The following is a 20,706-nucleotide window of genomic DNA, read 5'->3' as shown; positions in this document are numbered from 1 at the left end:
AGTCATGCTCAAAAATTTGTTTAGTCAATGTTTACCCTGATGGTTGTTCTGAGGAAAAGAAGCGTATGTATGTAATGTTGGATGATCAGAGTAACCTCTCTTTAGCGAGGTCAGCCTTCTTTCGCACGTTCAATGTTCAAGGTGAAGTCTTCCCTTACACAATGAGAACATGCTCAGGCACAGTTGATACTAGTGGGAGGAGAGCAAATGACTTTGTGGTTGAATCCTTGGATGGGAAAGTATCAATGATGCTTCCAACACTCATAGAGTGTAATTCGATCCCTGATAACAGACTGGAGATTCCCACTCCTGAAGCCGCTGCTTACCACCCTCATCTTCAAGCCATTGCCTCTCAGATACCTCCACTGGATCCTGCAGCTGACATTCTCATTCTCATAGGGAGAGATCTTATCCGTGCGCACAAGGTCCGCAGACAGCGCAATGGTCCTCACAATGCTCCATATGCCCAACTCCTCGACCTGGGATGGGTGATTGTAGGAGATGTGTGCCTTGGTGGAGCTCACAAACCCACAGTGAGCACTTTCAAAACTAGTGTGCTTAAGAACGGCAGGCCCAGCTTTCTCACACCTTGCAAAAACAGCATCTGTTCTAAAGAAAGGTTCACAAGTGAAGAGCACAGACTCATAAGGAGCACAAAACGATCTCATGACATTGGGAAGCATATCTTCAAACAAACCAAAGAAGACAACATGATTGCACTATCTGGAGAAGATGAGGCTTTCCTGGATATTATGGACAACGAATTCACCAAAGACAAAGCAAATAGTTGGGTGGCTCCACTCCCGTTTCGCTGTCCCAGAGAGCGTTTGCCCAATAATAGAGACCAGGCTGTCAGTCGTCTATTATCACTTCGTCGTTCTCTGAAAAAGAAGACGGACATGAAAGACCATTACGTGGATTTCTTGGAGACAATGTTAAAAAAAAGACATGCTGAGATTGCTCCCCCTCTTGAAGACAACAAGGAATGTTGGTACCTCCCAAGTTTTGGCATTTATCACCCACAAAAGCCAGGGAAGATCAGGATAGTGTTTGATTCAAGTGCTCAATACAACAACATATCCTTAAATCAAGTTCTCCTTAAAGGCCCAGACCTGAACAACAGCCTGATAGGTGTGATCATCCGCTTCAGATCTGATTCCTATGCTGTGATGGCAGACATTGAGCAGATGTTTCACAGTTTTCTGGTCAAAGAGGAACATCGAGATTACCTGCGCTTCTTGTGGTTTAAGGATCACGACCTTGATGGAGATATCGTGGAGTACCGCATGAGAGTCCACGTTTTTGGCAATTGCCCCTCCCCATCAGTAGCTGTATACGGGCTCAAGAGAACAGCCGTAGAGGGAGAGTCGGAGTTTGGAAGTGATGCAAGGCTCTTCATTGAGCGCCATTTCTATGTGGACGATGGGCTAAAATCATTCAGTTCCGAAGCTGAAGCCATTGATGTACTGCACAAAGCTCAACAGATGCTAGCACGATCCAACCTCCGCCTACACAAAATCTCATCCAACAGCCCCATCATCATGAGAGCCTTCCCGAATGAGGATCTGGCAACTACGCTGCAGGGCCTCGATCTTGGTGTAAACTCACTATCCATCCAACGAAGCTTAGGATTGTGTTGGAACTTGTCAATAGATGCATTTGTATTTCAAGTATCCATCAGTGACAAACCTTACACTAAGCGAGGAGTGCTTTCTACCATCAACAGTCTATATGATCCTCTAGGATTTGTAGTACCAGTAAGCATTGAGGGTCGCTCCATCCTGAGAGACATCTCTGGAGATGCAGATGATTGGGATGTTATTCTGCCCAAAGAGAAACAAGAGAAATGGCAAAAATGGAAAGATTCCCTCAAACATCTGCAAGGACTAAAAATCTCAAGAATGTATACCTCCATCTCATTGTCTAGTGCACACAAGAAAGAGATCATTGTGTTTTGTGATGCTTCCACTAAAGCTGTCGGTACAGTAGCTTACCTGAAAGTTACTAACACAGATGGTCTCAGTGAAGTTGGTTTCCTCTTCGGTAGGGCAAAGCTTGCTCCAAAGCCGGATGTCACTGTCCCTCGACTTGAGTTATGTGCGGCTGTACTAGCAGTGGAAGTAGCAGAGATGCTTCAAGAACAGATGGATACAACACTGGATGATGTGAGATTCTACACTGACTCTAAAGTAGTGCTAGGATACATCTTCAATGAGACCAGGCGTTTTCACGTCTATGTTCATAATCGAGTACAGCGCATTAGACACTCTACGGGACCGCATCAGTGGAACTTTGTGCCCACTCATCTTAATCCAGCCGATGCTGCAAGCAGAGGACTCCCCTCAGAGCAACTGACTTCATCATATTGGCTAACAGGGCCTCCATTCCTCCTACACACAAGACAAGACCAACTTGATAAAAGGTCTTACACCCTCGTCAGTCCTGAAACAGATGCAGAGCTTCGTCCAGAGTGTGTTACTTGTGTGACTAGCCTGTCACAAAGAAACCTTGGGAGTGAAAGGTTCCAACGATTCTCTAGTTGGAGCTCCCTGCTAAAGGCCATAGCACGATTGCAACACATAGCCAAGTGTGTCAAGCCTGGATCAGGAGACATCTGTTGCGGATGGCACATTTGCAACAAGCATAAGGAGGAAGAGCAGCTGAAGAAGGCTAAAGCTACAATCATTCAAACTGTTCAGAGAGAAGTCTACAGAGATGACTTTAAACGCCTAGAACAAGGTCAGCCTGTCCAAAAGTCAAGTCCTCTCAGCAAACTCTGTCCATTCATTGATCCAGAAGGGTTTCTCAGAGTAGGAGGTCGGCTGGGGAGAGCTCAACTACCATCTGAAGAACTGTATCCAGCTCTCATACCTGGTAAACATCATGTTACTCAGCTTTTGATTCGACACTTTCATGAGAAGGTATGTCACCAAGGCCGACATCTCACGGAAGGTGCCATCAGGGCAGGTGGTTACTGGATTGTTGGAGGTAAGAGATCGGTCAGCAGCTCCATCTACAACTGTGTTACCTGTCGCAAATTGAGAGGCAAACAAGAGGAGCAGATAATGGCAGATTTACCAGCTGATAGATTACACATAGACCCGCCATTCACATTTGTAGGGCTGGATGTTTTCGGTCCATGGCCAGTCGCGGTCAGGAAAACACGAGGATGTCCGGCAGAAGCTAAAAGATGGGCGGTCATATTTACTTGCATGACTACACGGGCGATTCACCTAGAAGTGATCGAGTCTATGAGTGCCTCAAGCTTTATCAACTCCCTGCGGCGTTTCTTTGCAGTCAGAGGCCCTGCTAAGATCTTGAGGTCTGATTGTGGAACCAACTTTGTGAGAGCCTGCAAAGAGCTACAAATTGACAAGCAAGGTTGCCACAACACAAACATCCAAGCTTACCTATCTGATAACCAATGCTGCTGGCAGTTCAATCCTCCTCATGCTTCACATATGGCTGGGTCCTGGGAGCGCATGATTGGAGTTAGCCGACGTATCCTTGATGCAATGCTCCTTCAGCACAGCCCTGCAAGACTTACACATGAAGTTTTAATAACGTTCATGGCAGAAGTGAGTGCAATTGTGAATGCTCGTCCCTTAACCACAGTCTCTACTGATCCAGAACTACCTATGATACTAACACCAGCAATGCTCCTCACGCAGAAAGTTGGAGCCCCACCAGTGCCACCTGGCCAATTTGAAAACCACGATCTATGCAGAGCTCAGTGGCGTCGCGTTCAGTATTTAGCCAATGTCTTCTGGGGAAGATGGAAGAATGAATATTTGAGTGGACTTCAAGGACGTCGCAAGTGGCGCACGGCTAAGCCAAACCTACAAAATGGAGACGTTGTGCTTCTGAAAGATGCCCAGGAGAAAAGAAATGACTGGCCAGTTGGGATCATAACTAAAACTTACCCAAGTGAGGATGGCAAAGTCAGAAAGATTGAAGTAAAAATCATAAAGAAAGGTGAACAAAGATTTTTCGTGAGACCAGTCAATGAGGTTGTTCTTCTGGTTTCAAAGGACACAAATTAAGGTGGCTTAACGATCTGGATGTTGACGCCTTTGTTACTGTTCCTCAAGTCTGATGTGACATCTGTTGATGTCAGGCGGGGAGTATCCTGGCCTTAGTTATAGTTTACTTTGTCAATACTGACACCTTGTGGTCACTTTAAGTAGTACGTCACCTTTAATAATATATCAGCCATTTTGGATTTTAGAGCTCATGGTACAGAGTATAGAGGTGCATCCACGTCCATCCTTCTTGTTTTGCTCTTGAAACGGCACAATCTGTAAGTTTAAAAGACTAATCTAAGCGGTAACATATGATTACATGTATTCTGATATATATACATATGTTTGAGGATATGTAGCCTGAAGCACATAATTGTAATGCTTGATTGTTCTTCTTAGTGATTTATGTGCATCTTAAATAATGTTTTGATTTATGTGAACTGAATGTAACATTTAAGAGATATTTTATTAAATATCATTGTTCATTTGTGTTACAGTTTCACAAATTGGGCTTCAGTAAAGAAAGTTTGACCCTGACAACTGTTTACGACTCTTACTAAGCCTTTGTTTAGCTCGCTGCAAAAGCAAATATAAGCTGAAGGCAGAAGATTAGGAAATAAACCTTTTTGAAGAGACAAGTTGCATATATGTACCAGGGGTTTCTCAACACACTCAATAATGTGTTTTACCAGACATATCCATAACATTCCAGTCAGTTGACTTCTTATTTTTAAATGATTTAACAATATCAATTATTTATTTTCCATTTGTTCCTCTTATAAACATTGATTTCTTATTTACATTACCCGTTACTCTTTCCGTTCTACTTTTACTACCAATTCCTACAATTTCCCCAGCCAAACTGGGACCAACATTGACAAAAAAATCATTAAATTCATTAGCAATTTGTTCCTTATCACTTATAATTATATTATTCTTTGTCATAAAATAGGATGGGCATCCTGTCCTTCCAACGTTGTTTCTTACTATGTCATTTAATATTTTCCATGTTTTTGTTATGTTATTTCTGTTATAATCCAATGATCTACTATAGTACTCTCTCTTACTGTTCATAATAATATTAGTCAGTTTATTTTTATACAACTTATATACTTGCTCTGCTTCTTTAGTTCTTTTTTTAATAAAAATCTTATATAATGTATTTTTCCGTTTACACGATTTTTGGATTCCCTTTGTTAACCACGGTTTTTCAGCAAATTTCTGTTTCCCCAATTTCTTTAAAGGACAGTTTTTGTCATAAAAAGTTGTTAGTATTGATATAAATTTGTCATAGGCTTCATCTACATCTTCAACGTAAACTTCCTTCCAGTCTTGTTTTATAAGATCTTCTTTGAAATAGTTTATTGCACGCTTAGTTTTATGTCTTGTTAATTTAGCTTGTATGTCTTTATTGGTCCCCTTACAGCATGGAATGATTGCAAAAACTGGCAGATGGTCACTTAAGTCATTAATTAGAAGTCCACTTGTTATTTTTTTATCAATAACATTAGTAAATTTGTTGTCTATTAAAGTTGCACTATGTGTCGTGATTCTACTTGGACATATAATGGAGGGGTATAAGCTCATACTATATATTGCATTAATAAATTCTGTTGTTGTATTCTGGTTGAGTGGGTTCAATAGATCTATATTAAAATCTCCACAAACAAAGCACTTTTTCTTATTGTTTATACTGTCATACAACGCCATTAATTCTTCTGTAAACGTTTCCATACAAGAACCCGGAGTTCTATACACACAACTTAGAATTATATTTTTTGATCTCTCTATCTCGATTTCTACAGTAACACACTCCATAACTTTTTCTTTAACAAGCGACATATTTTCCACAACTCTGCTCCTGTAGTTAGAGCAACTCCCCCTCCCTTTTTTTCCCTTCTGTTCACAAAGAACATCTCATATCCTTCTATTTCGTACATCACAGCTTGATCATCAATGAGCCATGTCTCGGAAATTGCTATAACTGTAATTTTTTGTTCAATTTGTTGTAAACACTGTTTGATTTTTGAGAAGTTTGAATTTAGGCTCCTACTGTTAAAGTGTATTATGGATACTGCTCCATCCATTTTTACCTTTACATTGAATTGTTCATCAGTGTAGTATTCACAATTTATTTGTATATTGTGGAAAAAGTTATTCTCAGGATCAATTTCATTCTCCATTTCTTGTAGTTTATGCTCAGTATAGTTAAATGTTCTCAGTTCTAGTCTTTCATGATCCATACAAAGTTCAAAGGTTTGATATATGTTGTTCAGGTGTACGTGTCCCTTGATTGTATGTCCCATTCATCAGCATATCCAGCAGTGATCGTTATTTATATTTACCCAATTCACTGAGTTCTCTTACCATAATGTTGCTTGCTTCCTCGGGTGATCCATTCAACTTAATCCATACCTTGCAATTCCTTGTCCAGGTAGCTTGTATTTTGTTCTGTTTTTTTAGGATCAGTGCCTGCCTTGCTATATCGGCATTTTTTTTCGTTAGGTGTTCGTTCAAGTACACATCTGACCCACGCAGCTTCCTTCCTTGTCTCAGTAATTCTGTTTTGGCTTTTCTGTTGGCGAAACGTATGACAATTACCGGCTTGGTTTTCCTGTCCTTTGTGGGAAGTTTATGACAGGTTGAGATCGCGTTGGTTTGTATTTCCATATTTTTACTTTGAAAGAACTGGACAACCTCTCTTTCCAGCGAGTATTGTTCGCTCGGTGTGGCATCCTCTCCTTTCTCTCCGGTTACAACACCGGCAAAAGTTTGATGTCTTGTTGTAAGTCCACTTATGATTAAATCATCCATCCGAGAATATTGTTCCAAATCATCGACACGTCGCTCAAGATCACCAGTTCGTTTGTCCTCCTCCTTGATCGCTAGTTTCAGCTCTCTTACTTCCTCCATTAGTCCCAGCAATTTGGACTGCTGGTTAGCCACCTTGCTAATCTCACCAGACATGAAGTTAAGAGATTGTTTGATCTCTTCCATCTCTTCTTCATTCTGTTGGTTTTTCTTGGGTGGCATTGAGTACAATAGAAGGAAACAAACCATTCTCGAAGATCAAAATGTGCTTTCCGTTTTTTTGCACGAGTCCATCCAAGCTCACAGCTCAGATCACAAACTAGTTCCTAGAATGCAGCGAGCGTGCTTCAGAAACACTGAGAGTGAATTGTTTAACTTGATTAGTTTACTGGTTTGATTAGTGAGAGAGAGAGCTCTCCCAACATACTCAGGAAAATTCACTTTTCACAGCAGCATCTGGAGCTTTGCTCATGGGGGTTTATGGGCTCTGGACATTATTTGCACTTCTTGTGTTTCTCTTTTCTTCAGTAATTCTGCTTGTTATTATCAGGTGTCTTCAATGCTTAATCATCACTCAATTAATAACTTAATTATCTAATTAACTCTAACACTGCTTCAGTGTTACTTTTAACACCCTGCTGGTGGTTCCCATATAAACACCAAGCGGTAACACCGGGGAATTTACTGTGTGCTGTACCAAATATTAACATTGATTTTCTCAGGTGTTCAAATACTTATTTGCAGCTGTATCATACAAATAAATAGTTAAAAAATCATACATTGTGACTTCTGGATTTTTTTTTTAGATTATGTCTCTCACAGTGCATGCACCTACGATGACAATTTCAGACCCCTCCATGATTTCTAAGTGGGAGAACTTGCAAAATAGCAGGGTGTTCAAATACTTATTTTCCTCACTGTATATATATATATATATATGTTATCAATACTAATACTAATAACAATACCAAATAAAACCGGATTGAACTTGAAAGGCGGGACATGATTTTCTTACTAAAATCTACGGTGACCGGGAGGGGACATGTTCGGTTCACTTATTTTTGTCGTGGCCACAACATATAAACTCGTGGGAACATCATAATATCTCGTGGGAACGTGATTATATGTTGTGGCCACGAGATCATTTTGTTGAGGTAACGACATCATGTCGTGGCCTCGAGATCATATGTTGAGGGAACGATATATTTTTCTCGTGGCCACGACTTAATATGTTGAGGGAACAGCATCAATTTCTCGTGGCCACGACTTAATGTTTCATCCGTTTCTCGTGGCTACAAGTGTTACATGTGGGAATAATCGAATCTTCACATGCGACGTACAATGATCTCTTTTACCCCGGTCATAATTTACTTTGTTATTTGTTCATAAGTTTCTCATAATTTGTTTTTGTTTATTGCCTTAAACGGGACTTTATTCGTGACCTGAGTATTTCATTCAAATTCAAATTTCCGATGAAAAAGCCCAATCAACTTAAGAATGCGCATCAGGTGTCTTTCACTTACGTACCCATGTCTTAATGCCAGAGAGTGCACTATATCTTTATATGACATTCCTAATTCAAAGTAAAATGTTATCATCAGTCATCTCCATCTCCGACTGCTGTAGGCTATATGGTTACAGTATTGACTGGTGTCGTTCTCTCAAAATATTAAGTCGTGGCCTCGAGAAAAATATATTGTTCCCTCAACATATGATCTCGAGGCCATGACTTTACATTGCGTGGCCATGACATACTGATGTCGTTACCTCAACAAAATGATCTCGTGGCCACAATTTATTATCACGTTCCCACGACTTAATATGACGTTCCCACAAATTAATATCTCGTGGCAACAACATATTATCACGTTAACATGTCGCCTCCCGGTCACCGTACAATCCAGCTAAAATAGAGCTCCTGGGAGGATTTTGAGGGATCTCATTAATTCAGAAAAACAGAACAAATTTTTCTTTTTTTATGAAAAATGATCTCATAATTCTGAGATAATTAACTCAATAATTCAGAAAAACAGAGCAAATACATTTTATTTCAAGAAAAAAATATCTCATAATTTTGAGATAATTAAGTCATTAATTCAGAAAAACAGAGCAAAAACGTTTTATTCATGAAAAATTATCTCGTAATTCTGAGATAATTAACTCGTTAATTCAGAAAAACAGAGTAGATTTTTTTTTCCTTTAAAAGTGAATGCAATACGCTTCCATAGCTTTCTGACCTTCACAAACAAAAATATAATTTTGCAAGATTAACAAATGTATAACTTTACAACTCTGAATGTAAATTCATTTATTTCCTTTCACCGTGCACACATGAAACAGTTTTTTTTTTTTTTTTTGACAACATTTACTTGAAAAATATTTCAGCTTAATTATTTTAAGGAATCTGTAAAAATATGTTTTTCACCCTCCACCAAAAAATCCTGTTTACAAAAGACTAAATAAAATGTAAGAGCTTTACATCAATAACATTAACAGCTATAAAATAAGACACTCGTATAAAATGTTTTCCTATCATTCAAGTTGAATTATGAATTTAAATTTCCCAAAACATTCACTCTATTATATAAAATACACGTATAATAATGGCACTTTTTATTTCCTGATCGTGATTGCTGTAGTCCTCAGTGTTGTTTGACACAGCAAAGACATCTGAAGAACTTCCTGAACTGCTGTCTGACCTGGACAAGAATGAGACGAGAGGAGCTGAGTGACTTCATGACATCCATTTAACCTCTGAAACTCATCAACCACAGTGGAATTTCTTTATAATAAACACGTAAGAAAACATGTTTAAAGAGACTAGATTTGCAATTTCAAAAGTAAATGTAGATGCTTTACTTTTATATACTGTCTCTGAAGAGAGTGAAACGGTTTTCCTATGGAGTGTGATGATAAAATGGCTGAACTAATTATGAAGGACAAAAATGGTTTTAAACACACAAAGTTTGAAGTAGTTTAAAAATTTGGAGTTTGAGAGGAGTAATGCTATGCATGAAGACAGACAAACATATCAAAGACATTCTGTTTATATTCTGACAGTTGGAGTTTGAAGAATTTTGGCTTATTTGACTCATTACGTCACAGGAAGGAAATGGAAGAATAGTAACAGATTAAAGGGGGGGGGGTGAAATGCAATTTCATGCATACTGAGTTTTTTACACTGTTAAAGAGTTGGATTCCCATGCTAAACATGGACAAAGTTTCAAAAATTAAATTGTATGTTTGAAGGAGTATTTCTGTTCCAAAAATACTCCTTCCGGTTTGTCACAAGTTTCAGAACGTTTTTTTCGAGTATGGGCCTGTGTGACGTCAGATGGGGCGGAATTTCCTTATACGGGTCCTAAGGGCACTTCTCCGGAAGGACCGGAGAGCGCGCAACCGTAGATCAGAGCAAGAGAGCGAAAGCAGTACGCCCATCAAAGCGCTCTGCTCGGCTTTGGGGAAGTCAATGTCACCAAAGAAGTGGGTTTTTGGTTGCCAGGAGAACCCAGCGTTAAGGGAGCAGTGGATGGAGTTTGTTTTTCCAGAGCATCAACGGAGTTGTGTAAGATTGTTTGTTCCCTGCATTTCGACGATGATTGTTTTATAAACAAAGCCCAATTCGACGCCGGATTCGCGACGATCGTCTAATGCTTAAGGATTATCCCAGCGATAAAGATTCACGGTCGTGCGTTGGAACCGCAGGCGGTGAGTAAAACTGCTTTTCTGCTTCAAATGTCTGAGTGTTGTTAGCTATCGGCGTGTAAGCACAGCTTTAGCTCCGCTCATACGGCACGCCTCCAGCCGCTCGTTTTTTTCCGGAAAGACTCGGTACAGCCTATCTTTCTTTTATAAATATAATAAAACTAAAGACTTTTTGGAGATTTGAAGTATGCAGTACTACTCTATAGGTACTCAAGATTAACATGAGATTGACTGAAAATGAGTGTTTCACCCCCCCTTTAAACAGCTGACTCTGACATTTCTCTCTAAAAGTCATGGATTGCCAAGACAAGAACAGGACTGGCATGAACACAACTGTAATAGTCTTTTATATGCTTTGACATGGAATATGGTGGTAAATTGAGTGATATCAGACCTCATCATTGAGGACACAATAGACCAGGAAGATGAAGGTTCCCTGCTGGGAGTTCAAGATCAGGAAGAGGATCTCCAGTTCCTTCCTGCCATTAATGAAGAAACCCAGAATCCAGGAGCAACCAAGAACCACAAACTGAGCAAGTGTTTTAAATACCATAATCCTGCAGAAAAACAGAGAGAGTTAATGTGTATTTAATGATGGTGTATATGTATATATATATATATATCTATGGAGTATTCAAAATCATCATGTTTGTTACTTGGTTTGTTTCATCTGTGAAACTTCAACGTTCAGGTTTTTGAGAGTTGAGTTCAGATTGATGATGATGTTGATAAAGAGAATCATATTTACCTGAAAAGTAGAAAATAATAATTTGTTATTCACACCTTGTTTTCGCTTTAATAAAAATTAAAATCATGAGAAATAAGAAATTTGCTTACTGCTAGTATGACACAAACAGGACCCAGAAAACTCCAGATAAAACCTTTATCTCTTTTAATCCAGCAACTGTTTAGAGGAAACATAATATGATTGATAAGTGAATTAATTTGTCAAAAAATACTATTTCTGGATTTTTGACAGGCGTAGAAACAGTCAAATTGACAGGAACTCCACCTCCGGTAACCAAACAATATCCGATCAGTAAGGAAGCTAGACAGAATCAAATCTATTGTAGAAAAGTTGCTGTCCCTGTAACTCTAAGAGGTTCAACCAGGCGCTCAGGTAAAGTTATAAAGTCCGTGATAGGTGGTCTTGGGGCAGGGAAAAACATCCAAAGAAACGAAAAACAGGTCCCAGGCACTCAGTCAAATTTTCAATGAGGAGAAGGATAAAGTCAAAAAGCCTTTATTTAGTATGGCTTAAATCATTGTAAAAATACACAAGCCAACATGTTTCGACCAAAAAGTGGTCTTCTTCAGGGCAAAGTAACACAGAGAATGAGAATAACACCACATTATAAATTAAGTACCACCCATAATCAGAAAAAAATCAATTAACCTAATAAGGCAATCAGGTCTACAGGATAGGGGAAACCAACATAATGAGCAACAAAGCAGGTGAAAATAACACAGAACCAATAAATAAATAAATACAGAAAAATATCTCCAAAGAAATCTCCCTCAATGTAGGTTATCTGGAGAGGAAAATAAGTCCCTGTAACTCACCCATATGGCCCATCAAGAAATCCAATGGGACATGGAGACTCACCATAGACTACAGAGTACCCAATAAACACACTGACAAAATCAGCCCCCCAGTAGCAGATCCATCTACAATTTGTAATGGCTTACCATTTGATTGTAAGTTTTGTTCAGTAATCGATATGTCTAATGGATTATTTTCTGTACCCTTACATTCTTGACAGCCAGACATGGTTAGCTTTCACAGTTGACTATGAGCAGTACCAGTGGACACGGTTGTCACAAGGTGACGTGATTTGCGTGACCCAGAATGTCCAGTAAAACAGTCCACTATGATTCAATATGTCGATGATATTTTGATTGCCTCAACAGATCATGAGGTACATCAAACTGAATTGGCAGCATTGTTGGACTATTTGCAGAAAAAGGACACAAAGGCAGCTTTCACAAAGCTCAAATTGCTAAAAACCAAGTCATGTTTCTGGGTCAAACAATTGGTGCAGGAAATAGATCTATTACACAGGATCGAGCGGCTTCAGTAAAAGCCATACCTCCTCCTACTACCATTAAAACACTCCGATCATTTTTAGGAACAGCAGGTTACTGTAGACATTGGATTGAAGACTATACTTCGATTGTGCAGCCGCTCTATGACTTGTTGAAAGGCCATGTTAAATTTTCCGATACTGTTTGTATGGAAGAATTTAATTACAAAGCTTTCATTGATTTGAAGAGTGCACTACTCAAGCGCCAGCATTAGGAATTGCACAATCTGATAGACCCTTTGTGCTTTATGTCCATGAACACTTGGGCTTTATGACTGCATGTCTAATGCAAGATCATGGGGGCAGTTTACACCCAATTCATTACTATTCTGTAAACTTGACATAGTCGCTCAAGGTATGGGCCCATGTCTTAGAGCAGTGCAGGCAGTTCATCTAGCTCTTCAGGCTTCATCAGTAATACGTCAGACTGTAAACGTAAAATGCCCTCATGCAGTGTCCGCAGTAATGAATCAAGCAAAAGTCACTTCTGTCACCTCCTCCCGTTGGGGAAATTGGTTAACTACCCACACAGCCCCGGACATTGTTTTACAGGCTGCGCCAGTCTCAAACCCATCCTCATGTCTGCAATGACTGAAGTTGTGTTAGAGGATGAAGGAGAAATGATTCATGAGTGTGTTACGCTTACATACACACCTACGAGTGAAGTAACAGAAACTCCCATAGAGAATTCAGAATTTGAGTTGTTTGTTGATGGTTCAGCTCAAGCCATTGAAGGTAACAGACGAGCAGGTTATGCAGTAACTTCCACCACTGAAGTGGTAGCTTCAGGTAGTCTTCCAGATAATTTTTCAGCTCAAGCTGCAGAACCAGTAGCCTTAACTAGAGCATGCACGCTAGCTTCAGGATCGGTTGCAAATATCTACAGAGATTCCAGGTATGCTTTTGGGGTAATTCATGATTTTGGTGTAATTTGGCAAAGCAGACCATTTTTAACTTCTGCTGGATCCCCCATTAAGCATACTGGATTAGTGAAAGATCTCATGTTTGCCATGAAACTTCCAAAAATATTAGCAGTGATCAAAGTGAAAGCACATCTCACAACTAATTCTACGGAAGCTAAAGGTTATGCTCTTGCTGATGTAGCGGCTAAACAGGCTTGTTCCTATGCAACTGTACAAGTGTGTTCAGGTAGTACAGCACAGAAGACATGTCTGCCTCCTGAATCAATAATTGATCTGTACAAAGACGTTCCTCTGTATGAAGTGTGATGGATTTGAATTAATCAACTTTGATTAATCAACTAACATTTGTTTTTCTCGCAGGAACAACATTCATATGCTTTTAAATGATTCCAATCTCTTTGGGGGAAAACTTGTGACTTTGATTGTGTGTGTGTATAAATAAAAATTAAGGGAAGTGAAAGTAGACAGATAACTAGTTCTCAAACCTTGTGATAAGTAATCACAAAAAATCTGAGTTTGCTTGTGCCAGTGACAGAGGAAAAAGGTTGGGGCTTTTGAACCAATCATATTGAAGGTGACATGTTAGTCTTATTTGTTGTCTCGATTCTATAAAAACTGTTGTATCCGTATTTTCTGGTGGGATTCTCAATGGAATTTGTCTGAGATCCTCCGGCCTTGCTTCTTGGGAGAGATTCCCTGAGAACTGCTCGGGAAGATCTCCTGGCCATGATTATTTGCATTTAAAGGACATTTGCTTGAGTCTGTTTGTCGATTATTCTTGCGCAGGAAGCTAGTTTATGAAGGAAGCTAGTTTAGGGAAGCAAGTTAGTTAAAGACTCGGCCAGTTGTCGACTGAAGACGCAAGAGCTAGAGTATAAAGGTATTGGGTGTCGATTAGTATACACCCCAGTTTAAGGAATTGGGTGTCGATTAGTAGACGCCCCAATTTAAGGAATTGGGTGTCGATTAGTAGACACCCCAGATAAAGGTATTGGTGTCGATTTGGAGATGCCTCAGGTAATAAGATCAATTGGGTGTCGATTTGGAGATGCCCCAGTTGGTTAGGTTTAGGGAAACCAGAAAAGAGTTTAGGGAAACATGTCCACAGAAGCATGGACATGGTTAGACAAAGGAGCCATTGTGGATTCATCCAGCTGCTGGACCAAAGGGGGAAAGTATTTCGCTCCCGAATCACTACTGCCATATTTGGCTCAACAAATACACAATTTGGGTCACAGTGGTCCAGCAACGATGAATCATAGGTTCTCAAATCAATGGTGGAATCCAAAATTCAGAAAGGTAGCCACCGAAACAATCAAGAGATGCGTTACATGCCAGAAAATTAATGATGTGCCAGCAGCAACACATACCCCAGCTCCCAGGCTAAGCAAAATGCATCAGGAAGGAGTACCATGGGTCAAAGCGCTGCCAGCAGTACTGTGTAGTATGAGAGCGTCACCTAACAGATCAGTACATTATTACTGGATGCCCAATGCAGATGCCAGGTGTGGTTGATCTTAGAAATGCTGATGTACACATTGCCTCAGATGCCCTGATCGCGTACTGCGAAAACCTCACAAAGGCAGTACAGAGTGCCAAAGAGAGAGTTGAGTTGTGTTGGCAAACTCCACCAGAAGGTGGACACACAATCATCCCAGGTCAATGGGTCATGATAAAGTCATTCAGAAACAAGCCATTAGAGCCTAAGTGGCACAGACCACATCAAGTGATGTCGATTACAGCAGCTGCAGTATTGTGTCAGGGAAGGAAACCTGGACTCATGTGTCACACTGTAAATTTGTTCCCCCACCTACAGGATAGGACAGGACGCGGACCAGTTAGGAGCCCAGGGAAGAACCGAATACAACAGGTTTCGGGGGCCAACCCTGCGGTGAAGACTCCCTCATAGGCTTTCCCCATCCACTAGTCCATCCTTACCTCACTGTTCTTTAGGTGTCGCAGGAATTAAGAAATAGAGAAAGAAGGAACAACAATAGCAGACTCGGAAAAGGATACAACCCTAGTATTTGAACAAATACTGCTCTATCTGTCTTTTGTTTTCTTTCTTACTCTGTGCAGATACCACTTGATGGCTGTCCTGAGATCCATATGCACCAACCACCCCTGTGGATCAAGGAAATAGCAATTATGCTGTTGTTTCTCCTACTGGTGTACTATCTATGCGTCCACGGTATCAAGTGTTTCATTCAACACTCAACACAGTTATTATTTCATTCAACACGACTCACGAGAAAATTATAGTTCCAACCAGAAAAGACTATTACCTGTAAGAACTTCACGGACCCTAATTGCATGTTTGTTTCCGTGTCAGCATGCATTTACAGAACATCAACACAGAGTATGTGCTATGTGCCTGTAACGATCACAGGTTACAAGAATTAACTTTTAAGTGTCAAAATTTGTATTTTGTGAGAGTTATTAGAACTAAATCTAGGTTCCAATACAATCGTACATAAACTGAGAAAGTAGAGTAGATTGAATTTTACATTTTGAGGTATAGATGATATCAGCTGTTAAACAGAGTTCCCAGCAAAGAGATTCCTGCCCGTCCTGTTCTCTCTATTGTAAGTTAAATGAGTCTGATTACTGAGACTCTCACCCTTTGTTTTTAATGGCTCGTGGAGCCCCTGTCCCAGTTGTTGAATAGTCAGGCTGATTGGATTAGCATCTATGCATTTGAATGACACTGTTATGCTGATGAGATCAGCGTTGGGGAAATTTCGGTAACGAGCTGACTCATGTAATTAATTAACATGCTTTGTTCAGAGTGTCTCCACCTCTATGTAGGTGGAGACACTCTGAACATGTTGAGAGACTCTGAACATGTTAAGAGACATGGTGGAGACATGTTAATTAATTACTCATGCAATTAATTAACATGCTTTGTTCAGAGTGTCTCCACCTCTATGTAAACACTGGTTAGTAATAAGTAAAGCTGGTAATGAAATTAAATTAGGCATTTATATAGTGCTTTACTATGTACTACTGTACACCCAAAGTCCTCAACCACCAACAGTGTGCAGATCCACTTGGATGATGCGACGGTAGCTTCAGTACAACGGCGAAAGTGCTCTCATCACACACCAGCTATAGGTAGAGAGGAGAGAGAGTGATAGAACTAATTGAAAGCATGGGGATTATTATTAAGAGGCCATGATTGATGAAGGCCAATGGAGGGAATTTGGCCAGGCCACCAGGGTTACACCCCTACTCTTTTACTAGAAGTGCCATGGAATATTTAATGACCACAGAGAGTCAGGACCTTGGTTTAACCTCTCATCCAAAGGACATCACTAGGCGTTAGTCACTACCCACACAGACCACAGGATGAGTACCCCCCTCCTGGCCTAACTAACACCTCTTCCAGCAGCGACCTGGTTTTCCCAGGAGTCTCCCATCCAGGTACTAACCAGGTTTAACCCTGCTTAGCTTCAGTGGGCAACCAGTCTTATTGGCTACAGGGTGATATGGCTGTACTGTCCTTTTTATCTGTGGCTGGATTTCAAGGTAGTTGTTTCCAAAAGCTGCTTTATTTCCTTATAATCTAATTAACTTACAAAAAAAAAAAAAAAAAAAAAAAACTCACTGTTCACTGCCGTATCCTTCAGGAAGCAGCCCGACAGACACGGCCACCACAACCAGAGCAACTGTATATCCAATCACACACAGGAATCCACTGCTAAGCACCTCCCTCTTTTTGGAGCTGATCTGTGATAGGTTCTTCACACAGATGAAGAGCAGCACAGCTTCAATGAACATCCACACAAAGCCGGAGAGAAAGAGGAAGTGCAGCACACCTGATATCACGGCACACAACACCTGGAGATCATGAGAGACGGTTATGATGATTCTCAGTGAGACTGTGCTGAGCTGTAGGGCTCCTTCATCATTCTCACCTGATGAGGGCGTATGAGGCTCAGGAACTGTTGTGTGAGCAGGAACAGAAGGTGAGCCAACAGAAGACTCACACAGAGGTTGATTCGAGCCACATTATTCACTCCAGGACTCCACTGACAAAGGGCAAAGGTCAACAGGGACAAACTGAAGAACACCAGCCCCACGATCACACACACCAAATTCAACAGGTCCAGCGGTGGGTCGCTCTGAGAAAACATGTCAGAGTACATGAGTGCCAAATCTGTGCTTCAATGCTCACTATAAATGTTCTCGTACCTCTGATGGGCGGCTGGTTTGCATGATGAGAGCGAATGTGGACAGATGAACACAGGAACACACAGTGTAGCTGCTGTTGGTCTCTAAAACAGAACAACCATCTACAATCCACTCGCTGATATTCCAGTACACACAGGACAGAGAACCGTTGGGGTCAAACTCCTGCAGAAAGAAGAAAGAACAGGCAGAAAATATAACAACACTGAATATTAGATGTTTTCAGATGTTCATCAGTTCTCAGGTTGGACAAAAACACATTTCAGTCTCTCACTCTGATGTGTTTGAGGGTGAAGTTGACTGGTTTGGTGAGTTTAGTGTTGGTGGTTTTGGGAAGAGTAGCTGAGATCACAGTGGACATCATGGTTTTAATCGTGTCATTTGATGTGTTGAAGAAGTCGGGCTTCAGTAGATTCTCCATTGTGTTATAACTCATGAAAGCCACAGCAGCTGATCCTGTGTGACACAAACAGAAGCTTACATGTTTACAATACTAAAACAATAACAACAATCAAAAAAGAAAGTAAGTTCAGTTTTGTACTGTATAACTACTCTTTCTATGTTTTTTGTTAATTTAATTAAACTAAAACATTTCTCGTACCATTACTGTTGTTGGCGATCCCAATGAGATCGATGTCCACAGAAGAATTTGTTGTGTCAAGTCTAGGGATTTTATCTAAGGTGACCTGTGGTCCAACCATGAAGACTTCAACCTCTGATGAAAAACAAACAAACAGTTATGTGATATATATTCATTTAATTGCTTTTTTTAAAAGTCCAATTAAATAATTCAATTTGCAAAAAATACAAACAAATAAAATGACTATTCACTAATGTTGGATTTTCATCTCAAATGTAGTTTGACTCAAAATGTCCTTAAGATCAAACACTGCAATTGATTATTAGTATTAGTATTAGTATTATAGTGTTTGATATATGTCTTTTGAATGCTGATTGCTTTATGCTCAAAGCAACAAATATTCCAAGAACACTTTCAGGTTGTTACGGTACGTTCTGCCTGAGTTCGTAGTTTGTTTCCTTGGAAACTCATTTAATTAATCATTCTGTGCAGCTGTTCCTGTTTAGTTCCCTCATTATCCCAGTGTATGTATACTCCCTGTTTTGTTCAGTTCCTTGTCTGATCTCGTTTACATATATGTTCAAGCTGTGTGTTTGTGGATTTATCATTAAAGTCTACTCTCTGTTTAAATCTCCTTTGTCATAAGTGTTCCTTGCAACAACCCAGCGTGACAGACACCACAAACCATGAACTTCAATGTACGTGAACCTGTGTTTAATGTTGCATTTTCTTTTTTTGTGGTTTTTTTAGGACATGTCTACCCAATGACGAATGAATTTGAGCCAAAATACTGACTTTCAACAACAAAAGATACATAATTACATAGTTACTGTAGCTGCATTTATCATTGTTGCCACATGTGATCCACCGCTGGATCCATTATAAACTCCCTGACATCATATATAATCTCAGTTTCATCATCAATAATAAGAGTTTCTCCACTCACCTACAACAGCAAGAGTAAATCTGACACTGTCACTTGTGTCTGTCTGCTTCACCAATGTAGAGATTAGTTTCTCACTGGTTTTTAACACACGGTTTCCATAGGAGGCTAGTTCAGCTGGGCTGACTGATGATGATGAAGATGATGATGATGACGAAGAAGAAGAAGATGATGACTCTAAAAGCTTCTCTGAAGTGTTGAAGGCCATACTCAAAATGTTGGTCACAGTCTAATTTATTGATCAGATAAGTAGAGTTACTGTACATATATATGTCAAGGGAGCCAATGAGACAAAATTGTGATGTCAATCATATATTGTCTACAGTGTATAACTGACACAGATTTGATTATTGTACCATTTTTCTCTTTAAGACTTACATCCAAAGGGAGCACTTGAGCTGTAATGTTCTCTATGTTGTCAAGAAGATTTTGAAAACATCCTGCAGAGGTCTGACTCTGAAATCACAAATGATCTTTATGAATAACAAGTGAAACACTTGATAAATTCAACAAAACTGTAAATTCTGAAATTCTGAAAAAATTCAGCTTACTCTGCATTGATCCGGCAGCGTGATATTCAGACCTGAAATGTGGAAATTCATTATTACAACTTGAATATAGTAAAAATCAAACACCACATTCCAGTTTAGAGACATGCTCACCTGTAGTAGTTGGACTGAGTGTGGTCAGGGTAGTAGTTGGACTGAGTGTGGTCAGGGTAGTAGTTGGACTGAGTGTGGTCAGGGTAGTAGTTGGACTGAGTGTAGTTGGACTGAGTGTGGTCAGGGTAGTAGTTGGACTGAGTGTGGTCAGGGTAGTAGTTGGACTGAGTGTGGTCAGGGTAGTAGTTGGACTGAGTGTAGTTGGACTGAGTGTGGTCAGGGTAGTAGTTGGACTGAGTGTGGTCGGGGTAGTAGTTGGACTGAATGTAGTTGGACTGAGTGTGGTCAGGGTAGTAGTTGGACTGAGTGTGGTCGGGGTAGTAGTTGGACTGAGTGTGGTCGGGGTGGAGATGTTATCCTCGCAGAAGCAGGAGGACAAAGCACTACTATAGCAGGTACAGGTGTCCTTATTACCAATGCAGTTACAGTTATTATTCACACACTGGTATTGGTATTGGTTTTGGTTTTGATATCTCCAATAGTAGAAATCATGCATTGTTGTGTTGCAGTACATGCGGTACTGAGCACCAGTGCATATATATGTATCATTAGAAAGCACACATTGAGAGACTCTCAGTGGACTAACTGATGTAGGGATAGTGAAGTTATTGTCGTAAGTCTCACAAAAGCAGGATGAGAAAGTGCTACTAGAGCATGTACAGGTCTCCTTATTACCAATACAGTTACAGTTATTATTCACACATCGGTATTGGTCTTGGTTTTGATACTGATATCTCCGGTAGTAAAAGTCATGCATTGTTGTGTTGCAATACATGTAATACTGA

At 40.1% G+C, this 20,706-nt stretch overlaps 2 protein-coding genes across 2 annotated transcripts in view; both read right to left on the bottom strand.

Moving 5' to 3' along the window:
- The window catches only part of LOC307149157 (putative adhesion G protein-coupled receptor E4P), a gene marked incomplete at its 3' end in the record, with an annotated part of 269,548 nt that overhangs the window by 60,482 nt on the left and 188,360 nt on the right, over positions 1 to 20,706 (bottom strand). The gene's annotated exons all lie outside the window — the stretch shown is intronic.
- LOC307152324 (adhesion G protein-coupled receptor E3-like) lies at positions 8,862 to 20,681 on the bottom strand. The gene is made up of 13 exons (XM_079860863.1): positions 19,922 to 20,681; positions 19,811 to 19,842; positions 19,638 to 19,715; positions 19,263 to 19,488; positions 18,338 to 18,451; positions 18,011 to 18,192; positions 17,740 to 17,901; positions 17,463 to 17,669; positions 17,153 to 17,385; positions 11,376 to 11,442; positions 11,195 to 11,286; positions 10,933 to 11,095; positions 8,862 to 9,532 (listed from the first exon to the last, which is right to left on the bottom strand). The coding sequence occupies exons 1-13, from the start codon at positions 20,676 to 20,678 to the stop codon at positions 9,476 to 9,478; spliced, it is 2,370 nt and encodes a 789-aa protein (XP_079716989.1). The 5' UTR covers positions 20,679 to 20,681; the 3' UTR covers positions 8,862 to 9,475.

Source organism: Squalius cephalus (assembly GCF_949319135.1).
Source record: "Squalius cephalus genome assembly, chromosome: 2".
Classification (NCBI taxonomy): domain Eukaryota; kingdom Metazoa; phylum Chordata; class Actinopteri; order Cypriniformes; family Leuciscidae; genus Squalius; species Squalius cephalus.
Note: the sequence above shows the minus strand (reverse complement) of the source record. Positions and strands in the feature narration are given on the sequence as shown.